The sequence below is a fragment of the Geotrypetes seraphini genome, chromosome 6 (assembly GCF_902459505.1).
Source record: "Geotrypetes seraphini chromosome 6, aGeoSer1.1, whole genome shotgun sequence".
NCBI lineage: Eukaryota > Metazoa > Chordata > Amphibia > Gymnophiona > Dermophiidae > Geotrypetes > Geotrypetes seraphini.
This window is the reverse complement of record NC_047089.1, coordinates 200,625,855-200,646,889: the sequence shown is the minus strand read 5'-3', so window position 1 is coordinate 200,646,889 and position 21,035 is coordinate 200,625,855. Positions and strand designations below refer to the sequence as shown.

At 41.6% G+C, this 21,035-nt stretch overlaps 1 protein-coding gene across 2 annotated transcripts in view; it reads left to right on the top strand.

The window, feature by feature from the left end:
• EBF2 (EBF transcription factor 2) overlaps positions 1–21,035 on the top strand; it is a 334,854-nt gene that overhangs the window by 258,935 nt on the left and 54,884 nt on the right. For both annotated transcript variants that reach the window (XM_033949045.1, XM_033949046.1), the window contains exon 7: positions 4,883–4,964. In XM_033949045.1, coding sequence (XP_033804936.1) covers positions 4,883–4,964 — 82 coding nt within the window. The remainder of the gene's footprint in view (positions 1–4,882; positions 4,965–21,035) is intronic.

Sequence of the window (21,035 nt, the reverse complement as noted above, 5' to 3'; positions counted from 1 at the left end):
ATTATCAAATCCACTTATTAACTATATAAAATATCTCAAGAAATAGCTGTTATCCCTAGCATTCTGTAATCCCTTTGTATGCAGGTCACATTAATTTTTTAGCCTGTTAGAGCATGATACATACTCAGCAAACTCTGAAAATGTCTTCTAACACTGTAACTTTATTTCCATTGAAGAGCTGTGTAATTCTTTAAAATCATGTGTACTAGCTAATTAGGTAAAAATATATTTGTTAAAAATTTCAGATGGGCAGCACCACAATGGCCACCTCAAGGTCAACATTATTTTAAAATGCTGTCATTTGTAAATGCATATATCTAATTGGGTCTCAGTTGGATGGTCATGTCATGTCCTGTGTGTGGGGGGTGGGTGGGAAGTTTTAGTATTTAGTATTTGATTAAAATATCATAAAAACATAAGAATAGCCTTACTGGTCAGAACAGTGGTCCATCTAGATGAGTATCCCGTCTTCACGGTACCCAACCTGGCAAACTATCTGGCAAAACCCCAAATAGTAACAACATTCCATGCTACGATCCAGGGCAAGCAGTGGCTTCCCCCAAGTCTGTCTCAATAGAAGACTATGGACTTTTACTCCAAGAACTTGTCCAAACCTTTTTTAAAACCAGTTACATTAATTGCTCTTATCACATCCTCTGGCAACATATTTCAGAGCTTAACTATTCTCTGAGTGATAAAATATTTCCTCCTATTGGTTTTAAAAGTATCTCCCTGTAACTTCATTGAGTGTCCCCTAGTCTTTGTAATTTTTGATGGAGAAAAAAATGGTTCATAGACAGCGAAAGACAAAAGCGTGCGCTGACAATTGAGTGCAGCGCGCGCCGCCGCACCGCTCTAAATTACAATTTTTAGGGGCTCCGACGGGGGGTTTTGTTGGGGACCCCCCCCCCAGTTTACTTAATAGACATCGCGCCGGTGTTATGGGGGGTTTTGGGGGTTGTAACCCTCCACATTTTACTGTAAACTGAACTTTTTCCCTAAAAACAGGGAAAAAGTTAAGTTTTCAGTAAAATGTGGGGGTTACAACCCCCCACAACGCGGCGCGATGTCTATTAAGTAAAGTGGGGGGTTTCCACCCCCCACCCCCCCACCCGTCGGAGCACTAAAAACAGTAATTTAGAGCGGCGCTGCGCTCAATTGTCTGGGCGCGCCTTTGTCGCGGCACGCTTTTGACCGGACACCGTAAAAAATGCTCATCACTAGCAGCAGAGAAGCCATGCTGTATCTGCTGATAAAAGTCAAAGCCAAAAGTCATAACATGGGATTAGAACTGAACATAAACAAGACGAAGATAATGAACAAGGAAAATGATGAAGATTTTTAGCCTGAAGGCGATAGAATAGAAGTTGTAAAGGATTTCAATCTCCTGTGCTCTCTCGTAAACAAAGAAGCAGGGAAGAAATACTCTGCAGAATAGCACAGACCAGCAAGGTAAATGCTCCGATGCTCATAAATTTGTCCACACAAAATTTCATCTGCCATTTGGACACCCTGTCTTCCAGTTTCCTAAGGTCCGCCTACAATTTTTCACAGTCTGCATGAGTTTTAACAACTTTGAACAGTTTAGTGTCATCTTCAAATTTAATCACCTCACTTGTTTCAATTTCCAGATCATTTATAAATAAGTTAAATAGCACTGGTCCCAGTACAGATCCATGTGGCACTCCACTATTAACCCTCCTCCAAAGAGAAAAATGGCCAGCTACACTGGTTACCTGGACATTTAGAATGCATCTTATGGTGCTGTGTCTACTCTTCCAGAGTTTGCATTATACAATGGCATATTATTTTAAATAAATCGTGCAAATGCATATATCTAGAAGATCATTGTGAGTTAATGATGAAAAGAAGGTGATGGTAGCGGACTTGCAGCAAATACACCATTCTGTAACTATCAATGGTGCATTTTCCATCACAGGACCACAACTATGGAGTACACTGTGAGGCTGTATAACTCTTCAGCAGTTTAAGAGACATTTGAAAACCTACTTATTCATGCAGGCTATTTTAATTACTTAGGAAAGCATTGTTGGATTGAAAGAAGTATAGTTTATATGGCAGTGTTGACAGGCAGAGGTGTAATAGTGCTATTTTAATTATTTTAATGTATTTTTTATTGTATTATGTGTATGAAATTTTCATTGTGAACCACTTAATTGTAAGTGGGTTATAAGTGATTTAAATAAACAATTAAAAAGGGGCCTCTCATAGGGCTCCTTTTACTAAGGTGCACTAGTGTTTTTAGCGCATGCACAAGATTAGGGCATGCTATAGCGCGCACTAGTTGAAAAATTACCACCTTCTTAAAAGGAGGGGGTAGCGGCTAGCTCGCGTGGCATTTTAGCGCATGCTAAGCGCGTGCTAAAACCGATAGCACTCCTTTGTAAAAGGAGCCATAGTCCTGTAGAGCAAAATCATTGATAGCTTATGGGGCAAGTCTTCAAGGGAGAGGGTCTGTTCTAATGGTTTGAGTCCTGAGTTGAGAGCCAGCAGACCACAGCTCAATTTCTGTTTCATCCACTCTGACTTTGGGCAAGTCACTATGTATTCCTTTTATTAACTTGAGAAAAAGGGCTTGCTGTAAAACACATTAAGGGGTCCTTTTATCAAGGCACAATTGGGGTTTAACGCGCGGAATACCGCGCGTTAAACCGCCTGCTGCACTAGTTGCTAACACCTCCATTGATGAGGTGTTAGTTTTTTGGCTTGCCAAGGGGGTTATTGGGTGATGAAATGTCCGACGCCCTAACCCCCGTAGCGCGCCTTGATAAAACGAGCCCTAAGTATTGTACTAATTTTCCTGTCATTTTGTGGTATTTATTTTTTTTAAGCAGTTTTCGGGAGAGGGCATGTTATAAGAATTATTATTATTACTATGGAATTATTGTTAATGTTATTTTCTTTCATGCATTATTGTATGATGTTCTTAAAGAAATTAATTAAAGGTTGAAACATGGATAATGCTGACTTAATAAGGGAGCATTTAACGCCTCTTAAATAGGATGTGGAAGTAAAAATCCAGTGTTAAAATGCACTAACCCACAGATGCTATATACTGTGACCAAAGTTGCATGTGCAAATCTGTGTTTATTGCAGATCTGCGTACGCAAATTCAGTGGTTAACAAACCAATCAGCACTGATAATTGCCAATTAATAATCAATGATTGGCACAAATTAGAATTTGCATGCACAACTTTCTAAGTGTATTCTATAAAGTGGTGCACGTACATTCTAGTGTGTAGATCTTAAAAGGGGGTGTGGCCAAGGGAGGACCATAGATGTGTCATGGACATTCCTAAAATGTAAAGGGCTCATAATAAAAACATCCAGATGTCCTAAAACCCGCCTAAGTCAGCACCTGGACATCCTAATTGATAGAATGTACAAGTGCCAATTTTTGAAACCAGCATTCTGGACTTCTAAGCCGCTGTGCATCTAGAGCTCAAAAGGGGTGTGTTGGGAGGAGTGTTATGGGCGGGTGGGCTCTGGGCAGGCTTAGACTTAGATGTCTTGCAGGAATAATTGAATGTTTTGCTACACATCCTGGACAGAACTTATACATTTTGAGTTAGACCTGTTTTAAAAGGGCATAAATGTTAAAAAGGTACCCAAAGTGATCACATAACCACTGCAAAGATAAAGTAAAGACTCACACACACTTCCCCAAAGCTCATTGACTCACTCACACCCCACAAAGATCAGAATACAAAAGTACATACTTGTCTCCAGAACAGCAGCACCTGGTATAGGAAAGCCTAGTAGACCTACACATAGGTGACTTAAGTAGGCTGGTGGGTGGGCTAGTGAGCCATAGAGAGGAGTAGCAAGTGCCATAGTAGCAAGTGTGTATCAAGGAGTAGCAAGTGTGAGCCCACCAAAACACATCCAAAACCTATTATACTGCCATATAGGTGACACCAGCAGCCATAAGGCTATTGGGGGATCATGGACAGGTAGATACTGTAGGTTTTGGAGAAGTTTTGGAGGGCTCACCATACACTAAAAGGGGATTCTGGTGAAATAAGTACCTGGCACCCTTTATGTGAAGTTCACAGCAGTGCCCTCTAAGGTGCCTCACTGCCCTGTTGAGATGTCTGCTTGGCTAGTCCATTAAGATGCTGACCTTCCTCTTCCAGATGGGCTTGATTTGGATGTTTTGAATATGTCCGTTTTTGTATTTGAAAAGGCCAAAAGGTTGGATGTCCTAAGGACCAAAACATCCAAATAGGTCATTTCCCACCCCCAAAATGTGGATGTCTAGCCATTTCCAAAATGGTTCTTTCCCCTCCCAACTTTCAGATATTTTTCAGGAAACGTCCAAAGTCAAAAATGCCCCTCCACATGTACTGTTATAGAACATATCTGATCTAAACACAACTTAGGTGCAGGCATTGAGATTTGGTTCATTGGTGTAAATGCCTGCGTCTAAATATTAGTCATGTGGATGGGTACGTTATTCTATAAATTGCACCTAACTCCAGAGGCAGTTTATGAATAGCGCCAAGCATCAGTGGTTTATAGAATAGTGCTAATTGTTGATTTTCTAGGCTACACATATAGAATATACATTCCCAGGTTTAGGACATGGATATTTGCCATTGTGAAAATATTCCTTACCAGACACAGCATGGAAGAGGAACAGATATTTATTATATTGACTTGAGAAGCCCATAGTAGCTTCTTATATTAGCACTCAGGTGCATCAAGGCAGTGAACAGCAATAATTACAGAAATTAGGAACAGAAATGTATCGACTAACAGTGGACATTTCAACACAAGTATCACATTGACTTCTACCTTAAATCTATCTAAAAACAAGATCCTAATTGAAGGTTGATTTTTTTTTTTTTTGCTTTGCAGATTCTTTTTAAAGTTCTTCCTAAAATGCAATCAAAACTGTTTGAAGACGGCAGGAAACCCACGAGATATGCGACGGTTCCAGGTAAGAGCGGAGCCTCTGTCATTTGGGACTGCCTGGTAGCTTAGTGGCACGGCTGTTTATTGTCATGCAGAAGAAACCCAGTTTGATCACCATGTCAGGTCTTCTGGTCTTTGGGTCAGCTGGGAGGAGGAGGCCATGATTAACACTCAAGGGGGTCACCTGCTGGCTAAACTCGGTGCCCATGGCCTCCAGCCCAGGACCATCAAGGAAATGACCAAATTGGGTAAGCCTGGGAAGACAGGTTATATGAAACAAGAGAAAAATCACCAGCTATTTGTAAATGAAGTCTTATTGGACCTGATCCCAGCCCCAGGAGCAGAAGAAAACTACTGGATCAAAACCCACATTTAAAATGTCATTCCTTTGCCTTCCTCCACTCAGTCAACTTTACTACTGTACATTTTTAAAATACAAGGAGATTTTGTTAAATGTGCTTTCTGTTTTGTAGCATTTATCCTTAGCTCTCAGGAGAGCAGAGGTTGGAGGTGGAAGGGAAGATGTGCAAGTGATGCTGGATGTTTGATTTGGGTCCCTCAGGCAAGAACTTGCACGTACAGCTGCCCACAGCAGAAATTGTGCTCTCAATATGTAACTGTCTTGGGATTTTGCAAAGTATGTGCATGTATATTACACAAGCAAGCCCTCCTCCCCCACCGTCTCTGCTTCATTTTCTTAACCCCTTCACATTTGCTTCCACACATTAAATTGAGCCAGTACCATAGTTTGGCTGTGTTCTCTTTTGCCATTGGAGTGATTCTGTCCATTTATTTTTACCCTAAGCCCAGATCCATCCAGCTCGGCATTCTGCTTTGGACAACAGCAAGCAGCGAGTGTTTGCAGGAAGTATGGCTTAAGTTGTACATCCATTCTCATATTCACACATTTTGCAGCAGTCAGGGGTGCAAGGAATCTAGGATGGCAACCATGACTATTATTATTTTGAACCCACATATTAAGATAGAGAGTTCCACAGGCTAACTCTACTATGTATGAAGAAATCCTTCTCTTTCACACCTTCCTTTCTCCACCTCAGTAAAAACTAGTGCTGGGATCCTGGTGCTATAACCCCTCTTTTGCAATCATCCAGGGACTTTTAATAGACTCAGCATCTCACTGTTCCTTCTTTGGACACCGCAGCAGAGGTTCTGAGGTCAGGCATCATGCACTGAAGCTCCTTCTGGGACACTGTGTAATGGGCTTTAAATGCATCCACTAGGTATTGTCCTAATAGATCATCACAATTCCTTTCCCCCACAGGGACTCTGAATGCTGCCTTTACAGTAGACCCAGGCCCATTCGACTCGGATCCAGGAATCGCACCAAATTTCCCTCAATGAGCCATGAGGCGGCATCATTCATTTTCTTTGTTTTAAACTCAGTACCTGATGGTCTCAAGCTGTATTCACAATGGAAAAATATTTGATCATGTAATTCCCTTTCTGATAGACTCACACTGGCTTCCCATTAATCAACGTATAACTTATAAAATACTGCTTTTAGTATTTAAAACATTATCTACCAACGAACCTCAATTTATAGATCGGTTGTTAATCCCATACAACACGACACGCTCTCGCCGATCCACAACTCAGGGGTTGCTAATGGTTCCTTCTTTGAAAATTATTGGAACCAGACATCATGATATATATTCAGTAATGGCCCCTTTGACCTGGAACGCCTTGCCTTTATATATAAGAGAAGTTAAAGATCTCAGCAGATTTAAAACTAATTTAAAAACTTTTCTCTTTAAAGATGCTTTTAACCTTTAAACAATTCAACTTCAATAATCTTAATCCCACTCCTCATGTTCTTCCCCTATTTGGCTTTTCCTTTTCTCCTCAACTGAATAATAGCAATTTTGTAACTTCCTCCCTTTCTTTTTCCTTCCCTTATGTATCTGAGTTTGTCTGTTTCGTCAGTCTGTTTTTTTTTAACCCCATTTAAAGATGTACTACGAACGCTAGATCTATCCTATATTTTATTGTTACTCGCTTAGAAGGTAATAAGCGATTTATCAAATTTAAATAAACTTGAAACTTTAAACTTGTACCATATAAGAGCATCAGATGTGCCATGCTGAGTAAGACCAAGGTCCGTCAAGCCCAAGATCCCGGTGGCTAGCCCAGGTCACAAATATCCAGCAGATCCAAAAAAGTAGATTTATTTCTTCTAGCTTATTTCCAGAGATAAAAGATGACTTTCCCTAGCTAATATTTTAATAGGCAGTTCTTGCTCTTTAGAGCTATCAAGGTATTCATGATAGACAAGCAGGAAACCTCAGAGTTAAAGGGTTCCATTCATTATGGGAAATGATTAAAAACAACATGGGTGTAAACAGGAGACTTAGGGTCTCAAAAAAAAAAAAAAGTCTAAAAAGTGACCTAAATATGTACTTGGATAATCCGGGCAGGAGGGAGCCCAACCCCTCCTGCCCGAAGACCGCCCCACCTCCCACCTCCACTAAGATATGGGCAGGAAGGATCCCAGGCCCTCCTGCCCATACTGAACCCCTTCCCCCCCCCCCCGCTGACCCCGCATGGTGGGGTGGGTCCGGGCAGGGGGCCCAGTGTACTTGTGTGCCTAGGGCCCCTCGACGAATTAATCCTGCCCTGCACATAGGAGGGGCCTTAGGCGGCTGGGCCAACCGGAATTGGCCCAGTTGCATTTGGCCCCTTCTGTGGGTGGGGCCTTAGGCACATGGACTGGGTTGGCCTTCTGTGAGTGGGGCATTAAGCCATGCACGGCCTGCCGGACAGATGGTCTTGGGACCCGTCCGTCCATCCTACTTTTTCCATGGGGTGTCAGGGGTGGGGGTGGGGTTGGCAGGTGGGGTGAGGGTTTGGGGGGGGGCCGTTCGGGGGTTTGGGGGGCGGTCGTGGGGGGGGTTGTCATGGGCAGGAGGGCTTAGGATCCCTCCTGCCCATATTTATTTATTTATTTATTTGATTTTTAGCCTGTCCTCCCAAAGGAGCCCAGAACGGGTTACAAAGTACATCCATAATAATCCAGACAGAGCAGAGATGACAGTTTACATAAATTACAATATAGATGACAGTTTACATAAATTACAATATAGACATGACAATAAAACATATGTACTAAGTAACATCTGGTGAGATTAAGTGACATAGTGCGTTGACTGGGTGGCATTTCAGGGTGAATGACTTTAAGGCGCTGGGTTAGTAAAGAAGAAGGTTTTCACGGCCTTCCTGAAGTTCCAGAGTCTTAAAGCGGCAACGTGGAGTAGAGTGTCAATGGGTTGGGAGTCTTTTCATGGGGAATTTAAGATGAGTTGTCCTGTTTGGAGAAGAGGAGCATTTTTAGGAGCTTTCTGAAGTGCATGTAAGAGGTTGATGTTCTGATCAGTTGGCTCCATTTTGAAAAGTATGTTTTTCTGCTGAATTTGAATAAGACCAGAGAGGGAACATCATGCCCTGACTCAGGAAGGTGCAAAGATCAGAGTCCACAGTGCTTGTATTAATAAACACAGTCTGCCCAATATTCAGTGCTATTTAACTGCCCAGGAATGGTTCTTAGCCAATTAAATAGCACTAAGCCGGCTAAGCTCTAATATTCGGCACGAGATGACTGATGAATATTAGCACTTAGCAGCTAGCCAAATCACCAGCTATGTTGCGTAACATGGCTGGTTAAGCCAATATTCATTGACTGACTGACTAGGTTTAGCGGCCAGATAGACACGCATAAATAACAGGTTTGCATTTGGCTGCAATAACATAGCCAGCCAGCTGATGAATATTGGCTTAACAGATGATGGGCTCCTTTTATGAAGGTGCGCTAGCGGTTTTAGCGTGCGCTACACGCTAACGCCTCCATAAAGCTGATGTTAGTATTTTCTGTGTAGCGCGGGGTTAGCGCGCGTGACATTGTAGCAGGCACTAAAATCGCTAGCGCACCTTCGTAAAAGGAGCCCTACGTCAAAAGCTACTACTACTAATCATACTAGGCATACGCAGCGCTGTACACTTTGATATTTATAGACGGTCCCTTCTCGGAAGAGTTTATAATCTAACTTGGACAGACAGACATGACATATAGGGTTGGGGATGCCTGGCATTGAATTTCTGGGTTCGCAGCCGACCACGGGAGTTTGTCAGTATCCCTCCCACGGCCTTAGTAGGGTCCGGGTGCACTAAAAATAGTTGCTCTAGCCAAGTGGATCGCTATGGGCCAATTCATTATCTGATTATAAAACAACGGTTGATGCATGAAAATTAGTTTCACAGAGGTCCGCTGTAATCCCACCACACCAGTCGCTGGAAAAGTGACTTTCACTCATGTGCAGAGCCGGCAGGGTAAACTCTAACAGCTGAGCAGCAGGGGAAGCCCTGAAGCAGCCCCTGCCGCACAGCTGTTCAGGGCAGGAAGTCTTTTTTAAAAAAAATGGGCACAGGTGTTGTACGTGTCTTTACACATGCACAATACCATTAACAAGAAAAAGTTGTTCTGGCCCCCCTGACAATTACTGCCAGCCCCTCTGATGATGGCTGCCTCTCTTCAGGATGATGGCTGCTGAAAAAAAAAATAGAGGAGGAATGTCTACTCCCTTCTGCCTCAGCGACCCAGACCCCCACATACATACCCCAATGATGGCCTCCTTCCCAACAACAAAAAAAGTCAGTAGGAGAGATGCCCACTCCCTCCTGCGTCGACCACCTGGATCACCCCATGACTGACCAAAAACTCCCCTGACATTCCCCGACACTCTCTCCCACCACCCACCAACAAGTCCCTAAGAAGGCTCTGGTGGTTTGGTAAGCTGAGGGGAGTCAGGTCCTAACCCCTCCCCCAGCTCTAGCATACCCCTTCCAAACCCTCCCTAAACCCTCCCCCCTCGTACCTTGTAGAAGAAAGCTGGCAGCAGGCCCGCTTCTTCAAAATGGCGGGCCTTTCCCTTCTTGGAGCATGCTGGGATGCACCTTGGAGGGGCCAAAGGCCTTGATTGGTCCTGATACCTAAGGCCCCTCCCATAGGTGTAGCTTTAGGTATCTGAACCAATTGGAGTCTTAGGCCCCTAGTGCATGCAGCTTCTAATTGATACCAATTAACTGCACCCAATTATTGCTAGTTAAAGGCTCATTGATCAATTAAGTTGCAAGTGCAACTTGGGCACGTGCCCAAATTCAGCTTGCAACTTTGGGTGCCATATATAGAATCTAGAGGTTTGCATTTTTCCATTTGGCAATAATAGTGTGCCTTCTTTGTAAACAGTGCAGACTCTTAACAACATTGCAACCATAATGACAAAACGGCCAAGAAAATCTGAATAAAACAAACATTCCCAGAAATAACATGGGAAACGACACAAAATGAATTTTTTCTGGATGCCCATCCCTAGGTTTGCCACAATATGCACACAATAGGAGAAAGGCTTTAGCAGATAATAGTTCCCTTCACCCCCAGTTTCTGTCTGCTTCCTTTCCATTTCTCCTAGCATCCCCCTTTGGCCTCCCTTCCACTGGTGTCACCACACCCGCCTATTTCTTCCTGTTTCGTGGCTGCTTCTCCCTGTCAGTGCCAACACTGCAAGCTTGTCCAAAACTCAAGTGCCACTATGTTCTGCATGCTCTGCGTAATGCCATGAAGCATGAAATCAGCATACAGGAAGTGCCAGCCTGTGAGTTGTAAACAGACTGGCAGAAATGGGGAAGAGTGCCAATAGTGTCAGCATTGGCTTACATAGTTTTTCCCATTGCCCCACTGAGGCAATGTCTGTTCTCTGTGGGATTTAAGGCGTGGCAGGCATGGCTGCCTAAAGAACCTTGATCAGCTGTACATGTGCATTCCTCAGGGAACAATGATGGTGGCTGACACTGGCCAGCAGTGCTCCTCGCTGCATAGTGCTTCAGGCTACTCCCTTGGTGGCCTTACCAGAAAGCTGGCGCTGCAGCAAATTCAGATAATTTAAGATTAGATATAAGAGCAGCTAAAATTCACACCAGCACATTTAAAAAAAAAACAACAACACATTTTAAATCCCTTTGCCTGGAATAATCAATAATCACGTGACGTTTTAAAAATGCAGTGGGTCACAAGCAAAAATCAGGGCAGGGTACCCCTTTCCAAAATAAAAAGCAAACCAAAAGATTAAAAGCAAAATAATAACATTGAAAAAAGAAAAAGAAAAAAAAACCACCCAAATAACTGATCTGTAAAAACCCCAGCTGTAATTGTTGTGAGCACTTTGAGATTCTGCTTAGCAACAGGTCTCCTGGGACAGTGACCCAGCTGCTCTGCACGTAAATCTGGTTTCATCAGACTTCTCACTTCTGTATGGAGAATTATGAGATAATAATAAAGTCAGGGAATACAATCTTGCTTCCCTCTAGCCTGAGAGTGCTGATGTTGTATAGTTACCCACATACACATTTCCATTTCCTAATGAACTCTCAGCACACCTGAATGATCTCACCTTCCAGGGCTTCAGGTATTCGTCCCTCGGAAGCATGCAAGTACATTTTATTTAAACTGATCTCACAAAAGAAATATGGAAAATTCTATAAGCATATCCTCAGAAGGTGGAGAAAGATTATGTCTGAAGTTTATTATTATTTTTTCCCACTGGAGATTTTTTTTTTTACTTTGGCTCATGAATCTTCTTGAAATTTAATAATTATACTTATTACAACACCTGGATATCTACAACTATTTGATCTGCCTGCACAGAGTAGGAGGTGATCCTCAGGAAAATGGTCCCAGCTGTATATTCTGTTTAATATTTTGCTTAAAGTGGGACACAGTTTTATTTGAAGCAGTGCCAAATCTCATAGACTGCAAATGACAAAAGCGCAAAATATGAAACAGAAAGCTTCCAACTGTCCATGTTCACTGCCCACACTAGAATTATGGAATCTGTTTGGTATCTGGCTTTACCCAGACTTCTCTAATTTTGGGTGGGCCGGAGTCCAAAGTTAGGGGGCACAAAATTTTCTCACTGCCCTCGCCTATCCCATAGCCCTCCTCCCACCAAATACAAAAATATAAATAACTGAGTGATGGGGATCCCCAAGCCCCATCAGCTGAAGACCTCCTCGAATAGCAGCCACAACATTTTTTGAACTTGGCAGCCAGTGGCAGTATCCACAGGCTGCCACCACTGCAGTACAAAAACTGAGCATGCATGGGGAAAGGGGGAAGGGGGAAGATGCTGGTAGCGGTAGCTTGGAAAACATTGTGGCTGCTATTGGAGAAGGTCTTCAGCTAGCAAGACTTGAGGGATCTCTGCCAGTCACAGGAATGGTTCTTCAATTTTGGGTGGGCCTGAGTCCAAATTAGGTGGGCTCTGCCCATTTTGGCCCACTCATGGTTATTGTCCTTTGGGGAAGGACTGCTTTACAGTTATGGCACTGCCCACAACTCAGTTTCCTTTGTGGTGGTCCAAGGCATTTTTAAATTCTCTTAAAGCTTTTCCCCTGTGGTCGGTGCTGGACTGCTGCCTTTCTCCCTGCAGAGTGGCGCATAAGGCAGGAGCGCGACCTTTGCACTTCCTGCCTGGTCCTGTTCCGTTGCATGATTGGCTTGCCGTCAGTTCTCAGGTTTCGCGATTTGCGAGAACTGACGGCAAGCCAATCATAGAGCAGAGCGGGACCAGGCAGGAAGCACAAAGGGCACTCCTGCCTTATGTGTCACTCTGCAGGGAGAAAGTCAGCCAGTTAAAAAAAGGTACCGGGAAACTGTGGGCTTTGGGCATCGGGCCGCGGGCTTCCCAGCACCAAACGCACCAGACCACCAGATGCACCTATGTGTAGAGGAGGAAAAACCAAGAAAAATAATATTCTGAACCAAATTTTTTTTTTCTTAATTTTCCTCCTCTACAGATCTTATAGAGCGAAAAATACAGTATACAGTTTATAAAGATTACAATCATAACAAGTTAAACACCACATACAGACACAATTGCAGAACAGCTCTCATAAAAAAAAAACAAAAATAAAACAGGAAAGCGCTAACAAACAATGTTTCAGCATTTTCTTAAAATTCATCCTTTAAGCACAGTATCGCTATTTATTTATTTAAAAATTTATGTACCGTATATTAACTATACGGTTTACAAAGATTACAATCTTAACAATACAGACATAATTGCAGAACAGCTCTTATTAAAAAAAAAAACTAACACAGGAAAATGCTAACAAACAATTGATTTTTCAGCATATTCTTAAAATTCATCCATTGGATTTTTTTTTTAATAATCTTTATTCATTTTAAAATAATTTCAATAAGTGAAGAATAATAAATAAAACATTGGATGTTATGTTTGCATTAGAAGCCATGCACATGGCATTAGTACATGGCTTTTAACACAAGTTTTCTGCATTAGCTCCTGAATGTCTTATGCTTACGTCACACTCAAAGGAGAAACTAGATCTGGCTCTCTTCCTCCCTGCAACCTTCACCACCAAATATATAGTAATAATAATAATAAAGGTTCTATTACAGAATGATGAACAGCTGTCTTCAACCTCAGTTGCAAACTTAGTAGCCTCTGCATTAGCCAACCTCATTTCCAGCTGTGCAACCACAGTTACTGGAATAATCCTTAAGTGATTTTTAGTTGTTTAGAAGGGGTATATAGGTGTCAGTCTGCTTGCTTTTCATGCAGTACAGCTAAAGCTTTCACTAATGGGGCAGTTTAGGCCAGGCATGGGGGTTTTCATTCTTAGACCAATGCACTGGAGGCATCTTTGGTCTGTCTTGTCCAGCAAACATCACCTGTTTTTATTCAGAGAGAATCTGTTCAGCTCATCTTCAGCTGGATTCTGCAAGAAGGGAAACAGATGGCCTTCTTCAACAGATGCACCTTTTCCAAATACCACCAGAGACCAAAAAATCCACAGGACCTTTTTTTTGTGGGAAAACAAAAATAACAAGAAATTTCACAGGTATCAGGACATCAAGATTTCAATGCTATTTCCAGATGTGTGATGGCAACCAAACTTTTTCCATGCTGGCTTTTAACAGGAATTGAATTTTATGCATATGTTAGAAAATCTATGTCAGTCTATAATATCTATATCATCAGCATGTGTTATTCTGAATATTTCTCTATGCTTCTGTTTTTCTTTTCTTTCTGTCTACTGTATTTGTCCAGACTATTGTGTATGCATGGCATTAATAATCAGGTTTTAACTTCATTGCACCTAGCCAGGTTATCACAAAGAAGGAAGCTGTTTTGCTCCAGTGTGTATGTGTGTGTGGAGGGGTTAGGGTGCCAATTAATCGTCCTTCCATCTTATGTTAAAAATATATATATATATTTTAAAAAATTCTTTATTAATTTTCAAATCAAATACAAAGTGCCAAACAATATACACTCAATTAATACATAAAACAGCACGATTGACTGCCAGGTGGCGGAAGGATGCCTACTGCCACCTGCCATCGGGACTCGTATTTTCGAGAATCAGGCCCTTAGGGTGTATAAAGGTTTTCTCTGTGCAGTAATTGTATGGGAAAATGCTGGAAACAATCCTTACAGTTACTACATGCTGTGCATATTCATTAGCAAAAGGACCTGTTAGAGACTAGATTCAGTAAATGATGCTTAAATTTGGTGCCCCCCCAAAAAAAATATTGGACCTGAACAGTATACTATAACGGGCTTTAAAGAATAGTGCATAGCGCCGGGATCCATGCCCAACTTTGGGTGTGAAGAGTTATAGCAACTGAAACAGGATGTAAACTCAGTGCCTAAGTTGGGTATGGATCCTCAGTATTCTATAATATTGCATGCAATTTAAGGAAATGCCTCTGACTTGCCCATGCCCCCCACCCCCATGGTCACGCCCCCCTTGCAGATTTAGCATGGAAACATTTAGGTGCTAGCCTATCAATAAGCATCTAAGTGTTTCTGCGCAGATCTGAAAAAGGGGCATGGGTTTATACCTGATTTCAATTGATGTAACTTTTCGGCCCTATTCTGTAAAGGGCGCTAATCTCAGTGTATCTATTTTCCTGTTGAACAGTCATCTTTTTTTTTTTTAACACCTAGATAAAAACATAAGAATTGCCATACTAGAATAGACTGAAGGTCCATCAAGCCCAGTATCCTATTTACAACAGTGGCCAACCCAGATCCCAAGTACCTAGCTAGATCCCAAGTAGTAAAACAGATTTTGTACTGCTTATCCTAGGAATAAGTTGTAGATTTCCCCAAGCCATCTCAATAATGGCCTACGGACTTGTCTTTTAGGAAATTATCCGAACCTGTTTTAAACCCTGCTAAGCTAACTAATTTCACCACATTCTCTGGCAAAGAATTCCAGAGTTTAATTACACATTGTGCGAAGAAATATTTTCTCCTGTTTGTTTTAAATCTACTACTTAGTAGCTTCATCGCTTGCACCCTAGTCCTAATATTTTTGGAAAGAGTGAACAAGCGATTCACATCTACCCTTTCCACTCCACTCAGTATTTTATAGACCTTCACTCCACTCAGTATTTTATAGACCTCTATCATATTACCCCTGAGCCGTCTCTTCTCCAAGCTCCAAGAGATGCTCAGGACATATGCATGAGAATTCTGACCCTAATGGGGGTATAGTTTGAGGAAAGCATTCACTCCAGAAAGTATGCTTCTTTAGAACTCTGGAACTTTTGGGGCGGGAGTGGGGGTGTCCCCCAAAGCTCATAGATGAAATTAGTTTTTCACTACTATTTTTTTTTTTCACTTCAAAACACACAAAAAATGATATCATTAAGCTTCCATTAGCTTTCAGCAACCTTTTCCAATGTCAAAAAATGATTTTGGCCCTCCATATGTTCCATAGCAAAAGTGCCCTATGGCACAACATACGTCGTTGTGACAGTATGTTGAGAATAACCCAGAAGGATATCGGAAATGTCATCAGTTGGTGTGTGTTCTTGCAGGGCTTACTAGTCACCAGTGTGCACCACAGACATAAGCAGGGCAATTCTAGAACATACTTTCAGTTTTGCACTGAATAATGGCATATACATGAATATATGTGAATATATGTACACACAGGCATGTAAATGAAAATATTTCACTTAAGCATTAGTCTATAAATGTACATGTATGTTACATAGGTAGAGTCTGGGCAGAGTGTGGGTGAATTCATACTTACGAATGTAATATATAAGACAGTGGTCTCTGACACGCGGCCCACGAAGTCCTCCATTGCGGCCCTCAAACATTTGGCTGAAATGCTCTTCAAATCCTGTAAATGCCTTAATTTCAATCTTGCCCTTTTGATATGGTAACTGCAAACAATCTCTAAAGTGTGTTACTCGGGTGTCTCACCTATAGAATTTGCTAGTATTGCCAATCCAAAATAAAGTGAGTTTTTAAAATATATCCTTAAAGTGTTGAAGAGTCAATATTAGTATTAATTGGTATTAGCTTTAATGTTTAATACCTAGTCTGAACAAGCAGATCAAGGTGGTTTACAAAATTAGTAGTATTGTAGGTGTAAACTTGAAACCTTTTGGTGGCACTCAGAACTTTCTCGTATTTACACTATGGCCCTTTACATGAAAAAGGCTGGAGACCACTGATAGAGAATATTTTAAGTTTTGCACATGTCTCTGGTACTTATGCCAGCTCTCTCGCTGGAGCTAATGCTCACTCCTAACTTACAGGGTGCATTTTCACTGTTATGCTTAGTGTTAACAGACATCCGGACGGCTTTTCAAAACCCAGCACTTTGTCTAGGTTTTGAGAAGCTTCCAGCTCGGGACCGCATCAGGAGGGTATCTGCACATGAGCGGATACAACGTGGTTATGTCCCGCGCATGTGGGTGATGTCAGCGCATCACACCTGCGCATGTGCAGATGCCCTCCTGACACGGCTCCAAACATATGAACAGGTTGAGGTGGGTGAGGCTGGGTTGAACTGGGCAGGCCTGGGGTGAGGCCTTGGGTCCGGATTTAACAATAGTAAAATTTTGGAACCTTAATTATGCTAGTAAGTCCTTTTTTAGAATAAGATCCTACGAGGATTCCAGGTATAGAATTGCTTGAACACTGCAGAATTGGACCCTAGATAACCCTAGGCACTTTGATGCAGTTTTTATTTTTCTTTGCATTTTAAACTCTAGAGCAGAGCTACTCAGTTCCAGTAATCAAGGTCCACAGGCAAGCCAGGTTTTCAGAATATCTGCAATGAATAAGCATGAGAGAAATTTGAATGTGTTGCCTCCTTGGTATGCAAATCTCTCTCACGCATTCATTGTGGTAATCCTGAAAACGTGACCTGCCTGTAGGCCCTGTGGACTGGAATAGCCCTGCTGTAGAGTGTCCACAGACAAGGCAAGTGGTTAATTCAGTCTTCTTGCCTGTACAGTCTTTGATCTATCAGCTAGCTACTACTGCTTAACTATCATTTAACTTTTGACAAATACTTCTAGGCACAGGCAGTTAAAAAGGATTTTAATTATTGTCATATTATAATTGTCTGCCTCTCAAGTAGAGTACAGCCAGGGCTGTTAGCATAAGTAGGCATAGATTTGAGCAATACTTCAGTGGTAATTTCTGACATGTTCAGGTCATTGTTCAAGCTCAGCACTCCTTAATTTAACAGGCTTTGGTGCACTGCATTGTGGGATAATGACCATGATGGTGTGGTTGGATGAGCCAGATGCCAATCAGCTGGAAAGCAGCACATTCTAACTTGGTGCTGCAGTTGTTTTATTTCCATCCCCATGACATTCTGTAGATTTCATTTTTATCCTCCATGGAAAAAAGGACTCTACAAGCCCAACAATATATTGGGATGGAAATATAAAACAATACAAGTACCTTTGGATCAAAATTAGCCTCATTTTGAAGTAATTTGATCTTCTGAATACAGAGGCTAGTAGAAAATTCTCAGTAGCATTATTGCAAGTCAAACAAGCTTAATGCATTTCAATTTTTATCCAGTGAAGGAAAAGGAGTAAAAGAAATACCGTGTTTCCCCGAAAATAAGATACTGTCATATTAATTTTGGGCCCAAAAAAGGCACTAGGTCTTATTTTTGGGGCGGTCTTATTATTTTTTCATGTACAATGATTATCTTTCCGTTCCTCTCCTCCACCCCAATTCTTCCTATTTTCTTTCTCTCCCCCACATGTGCAGCATCTTTCCTCCCCTCTCACCCATCCCCTTGTGCAGTATCATTCTATCCCTTCCCCATCCCTCCCTCCCCTTGTGCAGAACCCTTCCAGCTTATATCCCTCCCTTCCTCCTATCCCCCCCGTGGAGCAATTTTTAATCCCTCCCATCCCCCCACCCGCTGCTGCCACGCACCCCCTTCTCTCTGTTGGAAGGGTCACGGCAGGAGCGCTGCTGCCACTGACGACTAGGGCTTATTTTAAGACCTACCCTGTAAATCATGCTAGGGCTTATTTTCGGGGTAGGTCTTATTTTTGGGGAAACACGGTAGTAACCTAGAACTAGAATAGAAACAGAGAAAAATGAAGGCAGATAAAGACCATATGGCCTATATAGTCTGCCTAACCATGTCAAAAAATGAAGTTGTAAATAAAGTTGTGTGAGGGGGAAGTGCCTTGAAACAGCCTATTTAGGCGAAACATGAATTCGTGTCAGCAAATCTAACTTCCCCGATGCGAACTCAGATAAGTGCTTTCTGTTTTTAAACATGTGCGTTAGTGATTTCAAATCTTTAATTGATGAAAAGTGAATTGAATATTGCAAAAATACTAGACTAAAGGCAGCTTGCAGTGGATTTATATTCTCATCAAAACTCTTGAGAATATCACCTTTAATGGTCCAAAAAGCATAAGTGTATTGATCTGGATATATTTCTCTATTGTTTGATGTCTGGCTCACCATGCCATCTACTATCCCCCTCCTTGTCCTTAGAGATCCAATGTACTGGTCCCAAGCTTTCTTGAATTCAGATACACTTTTTGTCTTCACTGGGAGGCTGTTCCAAGCATTCACCTTTCTTTCTGTGAAAAAGTATTTTCTGAGGTTACTTCTGAATCTATCACCTTTCACATATGCCCCCTCATTCCAGGATTTCCTTTCAATTGAAAGACACTCGCCTCATGTGCATATATGATAGAGAGGTTGAAATACCTACGTGGCATAAATGCACATGAGGTGAGTCTCTTTCAGTTTTGAAAGGAAGCTATGGAACGAAGAGGCAAAGGATGAAAGTGAAATGTGATAGATTCTGAAGTAACCTCAGAAAATGCAGCCAAAGACAAAAATGAGAAAAGACTTTGAGAAAAGACACCATTATTTTTTCTTGTTTGATTAAAGCTTAAAAAAATTAAGGCCGCCTTTTATCAAGCTGCATTAAGGTTTTTATCACCAGCTACTGCGGTTAAATCTCCAACGCTCATAGAATTCTTATGAGCGTTGGAGCTTATACTTATACCGCAGCGGCTTGATAAAAGAGGGCATAAATCTGTGATGAACAGGTAAGTGTGAATCTTAGTTCATGACATTAGTTTAGAGAGAGAGAGAAAGACAGATCTATCACCAGCAAATAAGGTCAGCTATGGATCTGTGAAAAGTTTGTTAGAAGTTTCCAGCCTGGAGGATCCATATCAGATCTCCTTGGAAAGAAGTTATTGGCTTTTTTTCCCCCAGGGAGAATCAGGATGAATCCACAGATTTTTCCCTATTCAGTTCAGGCTGAAATCCTCCTGATTTAAGTTCAACATGGAAAATTTTGTGGAACTCTATTGATACAAAAGCAAATTGCATTAACTTCTCTTTCCTTCCCACACATATTTGATAATTGTCCTGAGCAGATCATCATTCGCACTAAAAATGCCTCAATTTCAGGGTCTTTCTAAAACAAGTGATACAGATTGATATTTAGTATGTTCAGGACATTGTTAAAAATGCATGCAAATAGTTAACAAGTTAAAGGTAAGCAGTATTGACCTTGATTTGTTTGGCTAAGATGTAAAGAGTTTTGAAGGTCAAAGGTGCGCTTGTGTAGTGTTTCAGATTCTAACTGTGCCTGACCCACTAACATGAAGCTGCTGTGGTCTGCAGTTTTGAAGAGTGAAGCAAACCAGGGGAGAAAAGGAGAGGGGGAGAGAACAGGAAATGGAATGAGGTGTTTCAGGAAGTTGTCAGGAGCTGACTGATTGATTCCAGATGATGAGGGTCAGCCTCCATGACCCAGGAAATACTCACTGGGGAAAGCTGTTGGCTTGTGCAAAGGGGGAGGGTCCTGGGAGTCAGAAACTGTGGTGGGATTCACATTCCACGTTCTTTCTCCCAATAATATTCACTGTTAGCTCTTACATATAAACATAGTTTCATGGTTGCCACAGTTTGTCCAAAGTGACGTCAATTTCAGAGCACTAATAAGGAGGCAGGGGTATAGATGGTATACCAAGAAGTAGAAACTATTTCTGCACATAATTTATTCAGTTATACTAAAAATTTTATTAAAATAATGCATCCTAAAAATGTAATCTAAGCTTTGCCCACTGTAGTGTGGTATTTAATTTTCCATTCAGAACTCTTTGTCATAAATATTACGGTTACTAGATTTGTGGTAGCCATGTCTAAGACACGTGCTATCCCAATATGAGAAGGGTCATTTTCTGAGATCCTAGAAATGAGAACCATGGGGTAAGGGGCTAGTCCATTCTTGGGCAGAATTATCACTTCCAGGTGGACAGTCCAAAACAGTGATTATTACCTTAAGAAGGGTAGAGACAACTTGAAGACCATAGTTTTAAGACATGCAGGGAAGCTTCCCTTTTGACGATCAAATATCAATGTACAGATTTTTCTGACATCAAAGAAACAGTATTTACACAGTCTCAACACAAATATCTTAATGACCCAATTTAAACTAGGCTATGTCCTGTGTAGAAGGGAAATTGACCAGAAAGAACCAATTCAACTTTAAGAACATAAAAACTGTCATACTGAGGCAGACCGAAGGTCCATCAAGTCCAGTATCCTGTTTCCAACAATAGTCAACACAGGTACTAAGTGCCTAACTAGATCCCAAGTAGCAAAAACAGATTTTATGCTGATTATCCTAGGAATAAACACTGGATTTCCCCGAACCATTTCAATAATGGCCTATGGACTTCTTTTTTAGGAAA